Here is a 16,202-nt window from a genome sequence, read left to right on the forward strand (position 1 = left end):
TGGCAAGGGACATGACAATGCTAAATGCTACGGTGAGGGTGATACGAACTGCATCCAGTAAAATGTGGTTCTTGGAGCTGGTACAGGGCAGCTATGAGAAGAGGAATCAGTGGAGAAAGGACAATCAGCTCCCCTCAGAAGTAAGGCGCTACTTGGGGTGTTCCTCTCTGACCAGCATATCTCAATGGGAGTCCCTCTTCAGTCATCACATCTGCCATTGCTCTCACCCCCACGACAGAGATGAAAGGTAAATGGAGAAGGCCCTCAAAAAGTGCCCCAAAGATAGAAAACATACAGTAATCAGTTCATGAGGTGACTGAAGCCATCAATGTCCGGGCAATTCAAGCTATGGTTTTCTCTCCTCTGTACCCTATTTCAACCTAGACATCCAGGGGCCCAGCCAGATGACCCCAACACTCTGGCAGTCTAGGATTCCATGGGACTAATGTGTTCGTGACTTGTAAAGAGCTATCACTTTACTGTAGTCCTCACCTCACTAAAAGGCTAAAATGCCACAGCTTCCAAATGCCCTTTGCAGCAAGTGACTGCAAGTCAAACTAGGCTCGATTTAGGCAGCCAAGGGAGGGACAGGATGGCCACATGGCACCTAGAGGTCCCACTGCCCTCCCCTCACTGCTCACATCCCATCTATTCCTGTAGCACTGCATGCTCAACACAGGGCGCCACCTCAGTCAGCAGTTCTCTTCTACTCTGCAGATGACTCTCGTGGCCCCAGAAACCTGCCCATGACATCCTGCAGGCCCGGCCGTAGCCTCACCCACCTTTGTCTCCTGGTGCATCAGAACCTACGGCAGGAGGGCATAAGTGATGACCACCTGTGCAGATGATGTTGGGGCCTGGTTGCTTTTCCACACATGGGGATTAATACCAGGACAGTAAAGGAAAGGAGTATTTTCTGAGCAGAATTTTGAACATTCATAGTAGCATCAAACTATCTGCATAAAAGTTATACTGTCTCAATGAGTAGTCCATCTTTTTCACTCCCCACCCTTTGCAGACACAAAGTCTGATAACTGACAAACCCCTATGGTGGACAACAGAAGTTTGAGTTAAATCAACCAAACACTTTCAGGTCAGGTTTACTTTGTTTGAAGACTAATGTGCTCTAGAACATTCACACTTTGTGGTCAAGCTTCTGTAGCTTTGAATTTGCCAATCCAGCTCCTATCTTCTAGGACATACCATTCATTGACAATACCAGGGTGACTAGGCTATGGGAATTTTCATTCTTATAATATTGCCTAAAATAGAAAACAACCAGGTATGACAAGTGAAGAAATAAGTGATGATGATTTGAAATAAGCTCTATGTAGCCCTGGTTGGCTGGAACTTGCTATGTGGACTAGGCTAGCTTTGAGTTCAGAGATTCATATGCCTCTGGAGTACTGCAATAAAAGGTGAATGCCACCACACCTGGCTAGACTTGTATTTTATTCCCTTTTTTTCAATTTCTTTTTTATTTAAGAAGTTAGGTATGTTCTGATAGTAATTTTAAAGGATGACAAACTTTATTATATATTTTATTACAGAATTAGAAAATGTCAAAAATATCTGTTTAGGAACACAAAAAATTAAACAGACATATAATAATTGGTTCATCAAAAGGCATTCTAGTTGCTGTTAGTATACTTTCTTTCGTCAGATTATGAATTTCTATGATTTCAGCTGAATACTTTTGACAGTTTCCTTAAGATATGATTTTGATTTATTTTTTCTTCAGTATTTCTGTCATTTCAGGAACCACCTGCAAAGCAAAGCAAACAAACAAACAAAACAGTAATTAAACATCTTAAGCCCTTCCTAAGGTAAGATAGCTCTTGTGGAGGCCCTGGGGGCTAAAATCATGGCAAATTTCTGTTCAGCAACAAGTGCCATCCAGGCACACGAATTCCTTGCTCACGCACTCTTTCCTAGTGAAATGGCAAACCCTCTGTAAGGAGAGCTTACCAGGAACACGGGGTATTAGGGTCTAGAGCCAACTTCTGCCCGTATGCCTTTTGACACAACCAGTACTTAGACATCACTAAAAATACTTAGTAGGAGGCTCTGTTCTCTCTGGGGCTGAGAGCAGCGAGACCTCTTTATTTTCCTATTTCCCAGCATCCTTCCTACCTTCATGGTGCACCACACTTTCCTTCAAGTTTGCACACCACTGTCACTACTCGTAACTGCCCATCTGCGAGTCTTACATTCTTCCAATGCACACTTTATAAACATTTTGTTGGCTTTCTCAACATATGTTACTATAACATGACACATTCAAATGAACCATTCAGTATCATCACTTTTCATTAAAATCAAGACTTTGTGTCAATGCTGCAGATGGTCAGAGAGAATAAACCACAGCAAGCACAAATGACCAGGCTGATACCAATTCTAAAATACAATTAACTGCGACCCTTAGTCCTGTCAGGTCAGCAGTGCAACTAGAACGCAACATTTGGACAGTAGAGGACAGCAGACAATGGGACTATAGGATGCCACACAGACATTCTGAACACCAGTCCGGTCGCTTGTGTAAAATATCAATTACCTAGTCTTTCAAAGGGCTGTGAGCCGCCCTAGCCCACAGAGATCTCCTCTGACCGCTGCACTGATGAATGCAGCCTCTCAATTATTTAAGAGAGCTACATTTCCACAGGGTGGAAATAATGCATTCCTACAAAATTTATTAAGGAAATTGTCGACATGATGTTTCTTCCGAATGTCACTTTGTCTCCAGCCTATTAAAAGGCCTATGTTTACCATGGAGCCAGCAGCACTTGCTCAGGGCAGCTCTAAGTGCTGGCACCACTTCCCCTGGCTTTCCTCAGTGGAGGCACTATGAGCTCATGCCAGTCACAGGGATGACATGCTCCTTGAGCCTCATGTGGGACCAGTGTGTTTCATGAAAAATATGCCATAGCACAACAACTTTCCCCCAGGAGATCAAACATTTAGGATATATAAAAGCACACTCTACCTAATGTCCCTCTCATCACACTTGACACAAAAGAGTCAAGAGGATTTTCTCTTGCCATCACTACACCAACAACTGACTTTACAAGGATTCTATATAATCAATCCATTAGGGAGAAATGGTAAATGTAAAGCCCTGGGCATACTGAAAGACCTGGGTTCTGTTTTGTTTTGTTTTTTGTTTTTTGAGACAGGGTTTCTCTGTATTGTTTTGGAGCCTGTCCTGGAAACTAATTCTGTAGACTGGAACTCACAGAGATCCACCTGCCTCTGCCTCCTGATTGCTAGGATTAAAGGTGTGTGCCACCAACGCCTGGCTTGGATTCTTATTTTTAATCTCCTTTAGACACTGCAGAGGCAGCCAGCCCTACTCAGGAAGAACAAATCAGTGGAGACTTGGATTTAAAAAGAAGACAGTCTACTGCCATAAACACTCAGAGCCCCACATCCTTCTAGTGGGAATGTAAACTGATACAGGTGCTCTGAAAGAAATTGACACAAGACTTCTACAGCAATTCCACGCTGAGAAAAGAACTCCAAAAAAGTAAACACTGTTGTCTGTAAAGAAATCTATACATGGGTGCTCATGTTGTCATTATTCATAATAACAAAAAAAGCAGAAAAAACTGAATGAACAAACAAATGTGGCATAACCCGTAATGGATGCTGTTTGTCAGGAGAAAAATGAAGTACTAATATGGCTGAAACTTGAACCTTAAGCTCCTGGAAAGCAGTAAGAAAGATCACAGTATTAATTATTCCAGCTACAGAAAGAAGCCAAGATGAGCAAGTCTAAAAGTAGACTAAAAGTAGATTTGAGGCGCATGTAACACAGAGATCATGGGTACAGGGTTTCTCTGCAGTAGAATGGAACTATATTAACATTAGGTTAGCTGTACAGCAGTGTAAATAGATTAACAATCAATTATATATTTTTCCTGCATTTATTTGTATGTAAGCATGTGGATGCATGCATGTGCATGTTATGTGTGTAGAGATCAGAGGACAACTTTGTGGGGCAGGTGTATGCTCTCTTTCCACCATGTGGGTCCCAGAGAATAGGTTGCCAGGTATGGCAGTAAGTGCCTTTACCTGTTAAACCATCTTACTAGCTCTAATTATACATTTTAAAGATATACTAAAAATTGTTTAAACCGCAAGTCTGTGTGGTTTGTGCACATGAATGTAAGTACCCACAGAGGCTAGATCCTCTGGAGCTAGAGTTCCTAGAAGTTGTAAGCTGTTTGATGTGAAAGTTGGGAACCAAACTCAGGTCTTTCACAAGAGCAGTATGTGCTGAGCTATTTCTCCAGCCCTGAATTCTGTATTTAAAGAGAGCAAACTTTATAGAATGATTATTTCACATCAATAAGGCCACCATATTAAAAAAAAAAAAAAAGGTCAGGTGATGTTCAATGTCCTGTCATTCTAATACCTTTTATAGTATTTACCAACTACTTTAAATTCTTACTATATATCTGAATAGGACAAAATATAAACAGGTAAGCTAATATTTTTCAGATTGTAGTAGATACAGTGCACACAATCTTCATTACCATCTTTAAGGTAGGCAGTGCAATATTTATAATACTTATGATGAAGGTGACATTCAGCAACATTAATTTGGCTGAGATCATATAACTAGTATGAAGACAAGACAGAATTTGAATTAAAGCTCTTAATACACCAAAGTATTTCTGGTTTATGCCATAATTCAAAACTTTTGAAGGGTAAAGCTGTATAGAGATAATAAAATTTTCTCTTTTGAGGGGCTGGGAGTCTAACTCAGTGGTAAGAACACTTGCCTAGCATTGTAAGAGTCTGACTTTTGGGCAGGCGGTGGTAGCATACTCCTATTTAATCCCAGCACTTGGGAGACAGGCAGATCTCAGCGAGTTCAAGACCAGCCTGTTCTAGAGAGAAACCCTGTCTCAAAAACAACAACAAAAGACTAACTTTAATCCACATTCACACACACACACACACACACACACACACACACACACACACACACACACTTCATACCAGTTCCCTCTCTCACCAAGACATCTCAGTGACTAAACAACTCCCCTAACACTTAATAGACCTAGGTCAAACAAGAGCAGCAGATCTACACAACTCCAGATTCTTGACATAGAACCTCAGCATCACTGAAACATGGCCTAGGCCCTTTAGAGAATCCCTTGAGTTTTTCTACAGTCTGAGCCAATAGTGAGTGTACCTTTAAATGGAGCTAAGTACACTTCAGGTGATCATCAACTACAATTTGCTAAATAAGTTTCCATGATTAAAGTAGTCTTTCTCATGGGGAAGGCAAACACAGAAGTAGCAGGGAAAGAATATTCACAAATGGAGTGTTTAAGATGGGGAAAAAAGCATTTTCCATAAACCTGTCACATGAGAAAGGCCTTAACTTTCAAATATAGTAAACTGAACATTCCTGTTGAACCAGTTAAACTGGACTTAAGTGCCAACTCTTCCCTGAAAAGGCCTCCTATCCTCAGCAATCCCTGGATGAAGAGCTTGACAGGCATTTCTTTAGTCTATCTACCAGATGTGGTCCAGGTTCTACCTTACATGTCACTTTACACTATGCTGATTCAGTGTGTGATATGCCAAGAGCCCTGTGGATATTTTACAATCTGGATTTCTTCAAAAGAAGAAAGCTGTGTTGTATAGTAGCATCACAAAGATGTTAGGGAGACTACATTTTAAGAAGAACAAAATTATGTGCTATATTAACAGCATGTATACAGATGCACAACATACATTTTTGTCTATTGTTTCATCCTTGACAAAACTCACTGAATGTCAATGTTGGTGACAGCAATCCCCTAACTTACCTTAAACAAATCTGCGACTATCCCATAATCTGCCACTTGGAAAATTGGAGCTTCTGGGTCTTTGTTAATAGCCACAATTGTCTGTGAAGTGAAAACAGCACACTTATTGGTGGTACTGTTTTTAATTTCCCTCTTACAATACACTAATAGTCTTAACTGTCAGGACTAATTTGAAATTTCTATGTCAACATTATACATATAAGAAGGTTTTGGATAGTATTATAGTAAAACATTACCTCTAGCCCATCTCAGAGTAAAGAGTTTAAAATTATTATCCCCTTAAAATTCTTTAACTTAAGAAAAATGTTTGATTTTTAGATAGAATAGTAACAAATCTATACCCAAATAATAGCATTTGTAAACTTTTGTTTCCTTTATAGTCTATTCCATTTGTTATTCATCTTGGATTTGTTCTGAGTATATGAAAGCTATCTTGCCAACCCGCTATTAAAGGAGAACTTTGAAAAATTTAAAAGTCCTTATGTATTTAGCAAATATATGCACTAAAACAAGTTACTGGGTCTCTTGTAAAAACTACCAAAGATTAGCCTTACCTCCTACAGATGCAGGAGGCTGTGGTGGTTACTTACATAATAGGGAGAATGGTTTGGTATTCCCCATAGTTGTTTTGAACACCATTACAATTAAGTAAAGTTAGAGCTGTGACTCAAATGTAGTATTATTTTAATGGATAGTGGATTATAATAATTCAGATATCTAAAGGTAAAGTTAAGTTTCTAACTACCTGCCATTGTAGCTTGAGAAATCTACTGGCATTATTTTGATGCAGTGTGACCTAAAATAAAGGCTTCAATACATGTCCAATTCCCCTAGCTGGGCTCCTGAAATTGAGGCTGGAACTCAGTATGTCCTTGACGCTGGCCAGCTAAGAGACAATACATGAGTTTCACATGTGAGTCTCAAATCCAGACTTGTGAGGAAAAACATATCTCACAGGCCCCAGTTTTCATTGATGCGTCTCTTCTGTGAAAGTATACCCTGCTTCACAGCTAGAAGCAGAGATTTATTTAATTGATGATGGTTAACGATTCTCCTGGAGGCCACCTAGTCAAACATTTGACAGTTTAATCATCTGAAAGCTTTTTCATCCCACTACATAAAAGTTATTTTTAAAGAGTGAGCACATAACTATGGGCTAGGAACCACAATAATATTAAAGAGTGGTATGGATATACTTTTCTGTATTACTAAAATAATATTCTTAAATTATCAACTGTAAAACTGCTATGATAAAGTGTCGTTTGCTTTCAATAGCTCCTTGTAAATTCAAGTTTTTCCTCCTGTTTTAAATACACACAATATATTCAATCATATCACTATGCATATAGTACAATATATTGAATAATATTGAATAATTTGCTACAATAATCAAATCTCACATTCAACTATACTATCATGCTAATTAAATAACCTGCAGCTTATAGTCAATGTAATTATCAGATTTAAGCCATTCTAACATCCCATTTTAGAGTTTAATAAAAATTACCAATAAAAATCATTAGCTCCCCACAAAAGACAGAGAAACTTATTCTTACAGATTATTCCCCAACTGTGGTCTCCATATTTCAGCTGTTCCCGGCTTGCTTAGACATATACTATCAAGTCTGTTTTGCTTCCCTCAACAACTAGTCCTGTTGCCAGGTGAGGGGAATTTTCACCAGGATCTTCTTGGCACATATACTCTTTTATTTTGGAGAAGCAGTATTTTAAACATCTGAATTGGTCTAGCTAAAAATACATTAAGGCTTCTGATATTGGAGAGGTCGTGTGTGTGTGTGTGTGTGTGTGTGTGTGTGTGTGTGTGTGTGTGTGTGTTAATGCATAAGTCACATTTTCCCCACTGGCACTGTTGTTTTCAGAGCTTGGTAAAGAAACCTGCTATCCAACTGTGAAATCTGACTGGGCCTGAACCAATTCATTTAGAAGCTACAAAGAGATAGTGCATGTATTTCTTCAAGTTAGAACTTAAGCCTGTTAAAAGTTTTATTATCTTTTATATACAGCTTCCATCTGAATGGATAAATGCAGGGTTTCAAATGCATCTCTGCCTTCATGAAAGGAAAGTTCATAATTCAAACTGTACATTATTATGCATGAGTTAATATGTCACACTCTGAAATATATGTTCAGAGTTATTACAGAGGTCTTCTAAATGCAGTTCAAGTAGTAAGTTAAAATCAAGTGTTTTGACTACACAGTGCACCTTTGACAATTTCAAACATATTAAGATTGCCCAATACTCTAACCCAAAATGTGTCAGTCACACATTGTTAACAACCCAGAAGAAGGTGGTTCTGATAGGGTGCCAATTGAAGATGACAAGATGTGAGGCTTAACCCACAGATTGTCAGAGCTGGAGAGGATACTGGTGATTACCTAACACCCACATTTGTGAGACAAAGACACTGAGGCATAGGCAAACAGGGCCCAGCATACTGTAAACTCAGTTTAGGCTTAGCTGTGCCTTGTGATGAGCTGCCCCTCCCCACTAACAGTACACCTCAGGCAAGCATAGCAGCTTCAGTCTCTCAGTTCCCAGATCTATGTTAACATGAAGTGTTCAAGTATATAGAAATGTGAAAGTTTTCCTCTTAGCACTCTAATTATTGTACACAATTACCTTGCTGTCCTTCATCCCAGCTAAATGTTGGATGGCTCCAGATATTCCAACAGCAATATAAAGTTCCTGAAACAAGAGACCACATTATCACTATGCATTTATATTCGATTACACTTTTGAGGCAATGTCTCAGATATCCCAGGCTGTCTCAAACTCACTATCTAGCTTGGGATGACTTTGAAATTCTGATCCTCTTGCCTCTACTTCCCAAGTGTTGATATTACAGGCATCTATCACCACACCTAGTTTATGGAATGCTGTAATTTGTGCTTTGTGCATGCTAGGCTGCCAACTATGTGCTACATCTCCAGCCCTACACAATAATTTATAAAGTATATACTATTAGCAATTTAAGTCTTAAGCAAAAGATATGTAAAAGGAATTACCCAACATGCACCACTTAAGTCATGCTTTTCTTCTCAAGTTTTTGTACCACAGCTCTCTTTTTCTAGTGAGTTACTATAGTAGTGGTGGCATAAAACTACACATACAGATACACACTGAGTATTTACAATGCACCAAACACTGCTTATCACTTCACAGAAACCATCTCAGTTTCATACTGGCACCTATGGCACTCACTTGGGTATCAATGTGCAACTCAGATATATTGTACCTACCCATTCACAACATGCACTCACTGTAGTATTAACATGTATTAAACATATATTAAAATAGATTTTTTTTGCTTGTTTGCCTTCTCACAAAATAATTTTTGTGAAAATGGTAACTAGGATCTATTTATTAAATTTCTGTATTTATAAGGTCAGAAATACAAATTAGTGTCAAGAGGGTCTAAGTATGCTTGTGTCCACATACAGATGGACAAATGGGTGGGTGTATATACACACACACACACACACACACCTTGCTGAATAATAATAATAATAATAATAATAATAATAATAATAATAAAACAAACTTCTTAAAAGCTTTGGATGAATGAGGCTTACTTACAGAACCCAACACAGGGCTCCTAGATGAGCATTCCTGGGTGATGATGGCATCTGCACCTCTTCCAGACCCTCTGCCCTCAACAATTAGGAGGAAATCATAGCCAACTACTGTTCAATCCTCTTATCTAAAAAATTTTTAAAGTACTGATGTTTGAAAATTAAAACTACCATCATTGAAGAATGATTTAACAAGCACTTAATTATAAGAGCTTAGCTGCTCCATTTTGCCTACTGGGTATAATTAAAACTTCAACTGAGAACCTTTTCCCATCCATAAACTGGCATGCCCTGACTTGGGTGGGAGGGGCACTGGCCATGTAACCAGAATGTCACTCCTTTTGGAGTAACGTGGAGGTGGCCCTGCCATACTTACATTTGTCACAAAACAGGTACTTCAGAGCCACTGGCAGTGTCAGGTAGCCTCACCTTCTTTTTTCTATTGCTTATGAGCTAATTTAACAACTGCTCACTATATGAGAGAGCATTTCATCTAGGATATGAGCATTATATTTCATAAAATCTAGGAATATATGGGCATGCATAATCATTTTCCTCCTGGGGAGTCTTAGTCTACTAATGCTTTTTCAGCAGCCTCCAGGGTACTCTCATGAAGAGCCAGAATTGAATACCATAAGCAGAGAGATCCTCCCCTTTAACAGCTTAAAGTGTCCAACTGCTTCCAGAACAGCACAGTGCCTCTATGTAACCTGGAAGCAGTCTTGTCTCCTTAGTGGGCTAATCAACTTAAAAGGCACTGAGCTTGTTTTCTGAACCAGCTGTACTAGTCTTTCCTCATTATTTTTATAAGGAGAGCATTTCTATCCGCTGTGAACAAAACTGTAGTGTTACTGTGCCGTGGGAGTCGTGCCTCCTCTTCTCAAACCTGCACATAAAACTATTTGCCTTAAAGATTTTGTGTCGTGGCATGAGAGATCTACCACAGAAAGTAAAGGTAAACAACTGATACATGTTCTGTCCTGAATACACCAGCACTTGCTCAATTGGATTACAGCGTCTTACCACACCCAGCTGATGTAATGATGTTAAAACAAATTATTCAGAGAGAAAGTGTCTCACTTGTCACTCTTCCTGATCACTCTTCTATGCAGTTTCCCAAAGTAAGCATTGGGAAAGATCAATAGTCCAATAAATGAGGTTTTTGTGACATACATGTCTGCATTAAAATTCAACACATCTTAAAAGCTCCATTTGAAGCATGAAATGCTAATAAAAATGCTAGTTCACTCTGGCAGTAAATACAAGCATAATATAAATAAGTCTACTTTGAACTTCTGCCTCCTTCAAATGAATCCTATTGCCTTTTACCATAAATGTACTACGGAGACAACAGGTTGTTGACCAAAGCCAATCCAAGGCAGGTGCTTCATGCTATCTATCACCAATATCAACAGCCTAAGGAATCCACCTGACCAATGGGGCTTCATTGTGCTGTCTAGAAGCATTGCAGTAAGATCTTGGGAGAGAGAGTTGGGGATTTGAGTTGCTGTGCTGAGGCCTATGGCTCTCAGGCAGGAAGAAAAGCTTTCTTCTTCCTTTTAAAAAAACATGTTCAGGCAATTAGATTAATATCCTAGGATGCTTCCTCCAGCTTCACAAAGCATTTTTCTGCATTTCAATAATAATAATTAGTATGTACAAAACTCTACAGATGCTAATTTATGGAGCACTTCAGATACTGCTGCACAGCACAAGACAATCCCTGCCCTGAGGCACTTTCCTTCTAAATTAGTGAAATAACTGGGAGAGAAAATGAGAGATGTTGGAGGGGGGAACAGCAATTAAGGGTTCAAAAAGAGGTGGATTAGAGACAGAAACATACTGGAAGAAGGAGGTGGCATCTTGAAGTTAATCCTAGGGGCTTTAGTAAATGTAGGAAGAGAAAAGGAAAAGGGAGGGGGAGAAGGGGAAGGAGGGAGGGAAGCAGAAAGGAAAGGGAAAGGTGAGGGGAAAAGGAGGGGAGGAAGGGAAGCAGGGAGGAAGGGGCAGAACATGAACATGAACACAAAACCAGACCCACCACATAGCTGGTAACAGTATGGGTTGTTTACTTTGCAGAAAGAAGTAAAGCCACAGGACAGAAGGACCAAAGTGATATGAGAGAGAGAGATGGCATCAAATCATCAATAAACCTAGCCCAAAGGAAAAAAAAACAAAAACAAAAAACCCAAAACCCTGCATCTGGAGACCCCTGGAGACCCATCCAAAGAACTCAGGGGCTGAGGTCCAAACACCAAGTCTCAGATGTTGCTCACAGATGTGCATAGATCACTGCTGGGCTCAATAACCTAGCCTCTGGAAACTGTCCAGATCGTAGTCAATTATTTAACCTCTCTATGCCCCTGCCACTTGCTCATCTCAAAACTAGGATCATAACAATTCCCGCTTCTTAGGATTATTGTTGAGGTTTCAGGTTCTAGTGTAGTATCTTGTTTCCCAAGACACAATGATGTGCCATTTCTCACAATCTGAAATCTGCTCAAACTTTAATTCTCTAATCTCAGTGGTGACCTGGGTGGATGGAGTACCCTAGGGTGGCCTCAGGACTACCATGTACAATTAAACAAGTTGTACACTGAGCAACTCTGGAGAAAGGCACCACTTATGCCAGTCACTATTAATCTATGTTATTATAATTTTCCAACAGATGGCAGCACAAGAATTTGAGAAAAGGGCACTTTATAATTCAAAGCAGCAGCCAAAATGTCCTGTGATGCAAGTAATAAAATTTATAAGTGTACCAGAACAGGAAAGAGTTCAGTGGTAATGGTTAGCTGTTTTTTCTCTACTTTGTGTGTGCATATGTATATTGCACAGCCTAGAGGCCAACACTGGATGTCTTCTTTAATCTTTCTTCCCTCTATTTTTTGAGACAGGGTCTTTCACTGAACCTGGAGCTCAATTTTGATTTGGCTGGGCTGGTTGGTCAGCAAGCCCCAGGGGTCATCCTATCTCCACCTCCTCAGCATTGGCATTACAGGTATGCATTGTCTCACATGGCTTATTTTATGTTATAAATATATTTTAAATTTATCCTTTGGGTATCTTATAGAACCATATAATGTATTTTTCTTCTTCCTCTTTTTTTCTTCTCCTCCTTTTCCTCCTCCTCCTTTTCTTTTCTTTTTTCTTTGAGACAGGGTTTCTCTGTAGCTTTGGAGCCTGTCCTGGAAATTGCTTTGGCCTGGAACTCAGAGATCCACCTGTCTCTGCCTCCCGAGTTCTTTGACTAAAGGGTGCGCTACCACCACCCAGCCATATAATGTATTTTCATCACATCCACACTACTCCCCCTAAAGCCTCCCAAACAATTGTTCTCTTTTTAAAAAACACAAGAATCCAATTAGTGTTGCCTGCAGGACCATCTACCAGAGCCTGGGTAGCCTCCTTGAGGCCTCATTATTCCTGAAGAAATCTAATTTTCCCTCCCCCAACAGTCATCAACTTCCAATAGCTCCTCAGGTAGGGGGTGAGACTTGATGAGCTCCTCCGCCATCCATACTAGAATCTTGAATGGCTGGCTCTTGTCCAGATTTTGTGCAAAAACCCACAGCTATTGTGAAGTCACAAGTGCAACAGCCCTGTCATGTCCATGAAACACTGTTTTGTAGCAGTCTCCCCCAATTTGCCTCTAACAATCTTTCTGGCCCTTCTTCTATGACGTCCCCTGAGCCTTGGGGACAGAATGTATGACATTGGTACATCTCATTTAGGACTGAGCATTCCACAGTCATTTATTCTCTTTTTGAGCTGTTAGGAGTCTCTATCTTAACTACCACTCACTGCTGAAAGTTTTTCTTATGAGGTTGAGAAATATACTGTTCTGTGAGTATAGAGTGATGTACTATTGAGTATAAAGGTTAAGTATTTAGAAGTAATTTGATATAATGCCCACTCAATAATAATAGTAGTAGGTTTTCCTCCAGGATCCATGACCTCCCCAGCCATGGGTTCTTGACCCAGTTTATAGTATCAGGACATGAGCTGTGTCCTATGGAGTGGACCTTAAAGTGGCTGATTACCCTGCTCCTGACCACATAGCATTCATGACAATACTTATACCAATGTGCATATCTCACCAGGCCAGTCATTAGTATAGCTCACAAGATAAGACTGTAGGTGGTTTTTCTCCTGTCAGCTGAATGGCATCTTCTGACACCATAAAAACTAGCTAGTAGAGAGGAAGCTTCTTTATTAGTACTACCTTGATTTCTCCATGGCCTGTGACCTAAGTATGAGCTATCTTTCACATCAGGGTTGTACCCTTAAGTTCTGGTTGTACCATTAAGAACATCAGTAATAGTGTGACTTGTTTGTGTGTATCAGGGGGATCCCCTGACCAACAACTTAAAGGGAAGTATCCCATACTTGGATCCTTTACATGGATGCTGAGGTTTGAAATCAGGTCCTCATGCTTGCACAGCAAGCACTGTACTGGCTGAACAATCTTCCCAGTTTGGTTAGCTAATTTTTCATTGTAGATGTTGTTAAACCTTACAGGCAGCACAGAGCAGACACAATCTCTATCCTTGTCCTCAAGATGCTTGCAGTCTAACAACACAGCTTAAGCAAACTCATAATAAAGGAAAAGGGCAGAAACAAATGGGACAGCTCTGGTCTCTTGTGTAAACCACTTCTTGATCAACCTCAGAGAAGTATAAAGGCCTTTAGGAGCAGGAAGCACATGGAGGGGCGCAGTGTTGTTACCCTTCTGTAGTCTCTCTCCCTACCTTCTTAGCCCTTCAACTAACACACACATTTTTATGGTCCTCACTTAATACATGTGAGGTTGACTAAAGGTGACCTTAGTGCTTCCTTAGAAATCTAACCACCCCAATGAGTTCAATGTTGTCACTATCCTCTGCAATGGTCAGCCAGGTCTGGCTTCTTTAGGAAGTCAGTAGCACTAATATCAGTGATTCAAATCATGAGCTAGAATTCTAAGGGATGTAATCTGAGCACTGCTTCTCCAGGGAAGCTGAGTACAGAGGCTAAAGGGAAAGTTGTCTCCTACTTACAACACTGATTGTAGCCTAACACTATTAAGCCTAAAACAGAGATATTCAATATAGATATCTTGTAAGTCACATGTTTAAAATTTTCAGTCAGTCGTGTTATGGTAAAAGGACAGCTGAGACTAATTTTAATACTATAATCTCAATTTAGACTAACCACATTTCCAGTGGCCAAACCCATACATGGCTTACAAATCCAAAATAATCACAGAGTAAACTAAAGAGGAGCTTTTCTTTTCTCTCCCCTGCTCTGTCTCTGTGTGTGTGTGTGTGTGTGTGTGTGTGTGTGTGTGTGTGTGTGTGTGTGTGTGTATATATATATATATATATATATATATATATAAAATTTTTCCTTATTTTACATATTGATCCCAGGTCCCTCTCCCTCCCTCCCTTTACCTCCTCCCAACCCCCCCCCACTCCACAGGGAGGGAATCATCAAAATCTGTCAAGTCTTTTGGAATAGGGTCTAGGCCCTCCCTCCTGCCTCTAAGCTAAGGGAGTATCCCTCCATGGGGAATGTGCTCCCAGAGTCCTTTCATGCACCAGGGATTCATCCTGGTTCCACTGTCAGAGGTCCCTTAGACTGCCCAGGCCTTCTAACTGAGACCTATGTTCAGGGGGTCTGAATCGGTATAATGCTGGTTTCCCAGCTATCAGTCTGGTGGTCCATGAGCTCCCCCCTGTTCAGGTCAGCGGTCTCTGTGGGTTTCTCAAGCCTGGTCTTGACCACTTTTCTTATCATTAAGAGGAGCTTTTCATAAGCTTTACTATGACACTGTGGGGGGTGGCTGAGAGACAGAACCGATGACTATTACTGGTTCTAAAAAGCAAGACTAGCCATAAAGCACAGGGACAAGAGGCACCAGGGGAAAGTCTCAACTAACTAATAAAAATGCACTGGAATTTCGGTAACAGGGCCCACTGTGGGTAAACCAAAAGTGGAAAAAAATTCTATTGGCTTAATGCAGGAAGTTTATACTCTAAAAAGCAATTCTCCAACATAAATTTTATTTCCCAGGGGAGAGGGAGACAGAGAGAGACACAGAAAGACACAGAGAGACACAGAAAGACACAGAGAGAGTTTGAGAGAGAGAAAATATTCTAGAGGCACATGAAGAATCTATCCATCCTCAAAATCTTAATGTCCTCAAAATAAGCACCTAAAGTATCTGCATAAAAAAAAATTACCATGGTCATTTTTAAAATACCTGGAATTAAAACATCAAAAAGGGAAAAAGGGCAGAGTATATCACAATGTGTGGGATTTGGCTATAGGGATGGCTATAAACATATTAGTCAGTTAAGTTAGAATGTTTTGTTTGTCTGAATTCCTACACAGTGCTGCAAGAAAGTTGGGATGGACTCTGACGCAAATCCATATATATATATATATATACATATATATATATATGTATATATATACATATATATATGTAATATAAAGCTGAAATTAAATTAGTTTATAACATGAACTCATGAATTCTTTTTTTTTTTTTTTCCTGGAACTGGGTCAAGGAACTGCCTGGAGCAACTTAAGATCTGCCTTACTTTAAACAATGGAGAATGGAGAAACTTAAACATTTACTTTTTTGTTTATATGAAATATGGATATGAGCAGAGTGGTTATATCTGGAGCATTCAGAACAGTATAACTTCTACTCTAAAATTTAATCAGGTTTTAAATTTCTTTTCTACCAACAATCCCTTTCTCTAGATAAAGCTGGAGGAAGGAACACAAAAAACTACA

General features: G+C 39.8%; 1 protein-coding gene across 1 annotated transcript in view; it reads right to left on the minus strand.

Moving 5' to 3' along the window:
* Positions 1-1,507: 1,507 nt before the first annotated feature.
* Etfa (electron transfer flavoprotein subunit alpha) overlaps positions 1,508-16,202 on the minus strand; it is a 52,220-nt gene continuing 37,525 nt past the window's right edge. Inside the window, exons 10-12 of the mRNA XM_051197511.1 lie at positions 8,464-8,529; positions 5,823-5,903; positions 1,508-1,765 (exon numbers count right to left, since the gene is read on the minus strand). Of these exons, the coding sequence (XP_051053468.1) occupies positions 1,727-1,765; positions 5,823-5,903; positions 8,464-8,529 (186 nt within the window). The 3' untranslated portion in view covers positions 1,508-1,726. The remainder of the gene's footprint in view (positions 1,766-5,822; positions 5,904-8,463; positions 8,530-16,202) is intronic.

Source organism: Phodopus roborovskii, unplaced genomic scaffold (genome assembly GCF_943737965.1).
Source record: "Phodopus roborovskii unplaced genomic scaffold, PHOROB, whole genome shotgun sequence".
Lineage (NCBI taxonomy): Eukaryota > Metazoa > Chordata > Mammalia > Rodentia > Cricetidae > Phodopus > Phodopus roborovskii.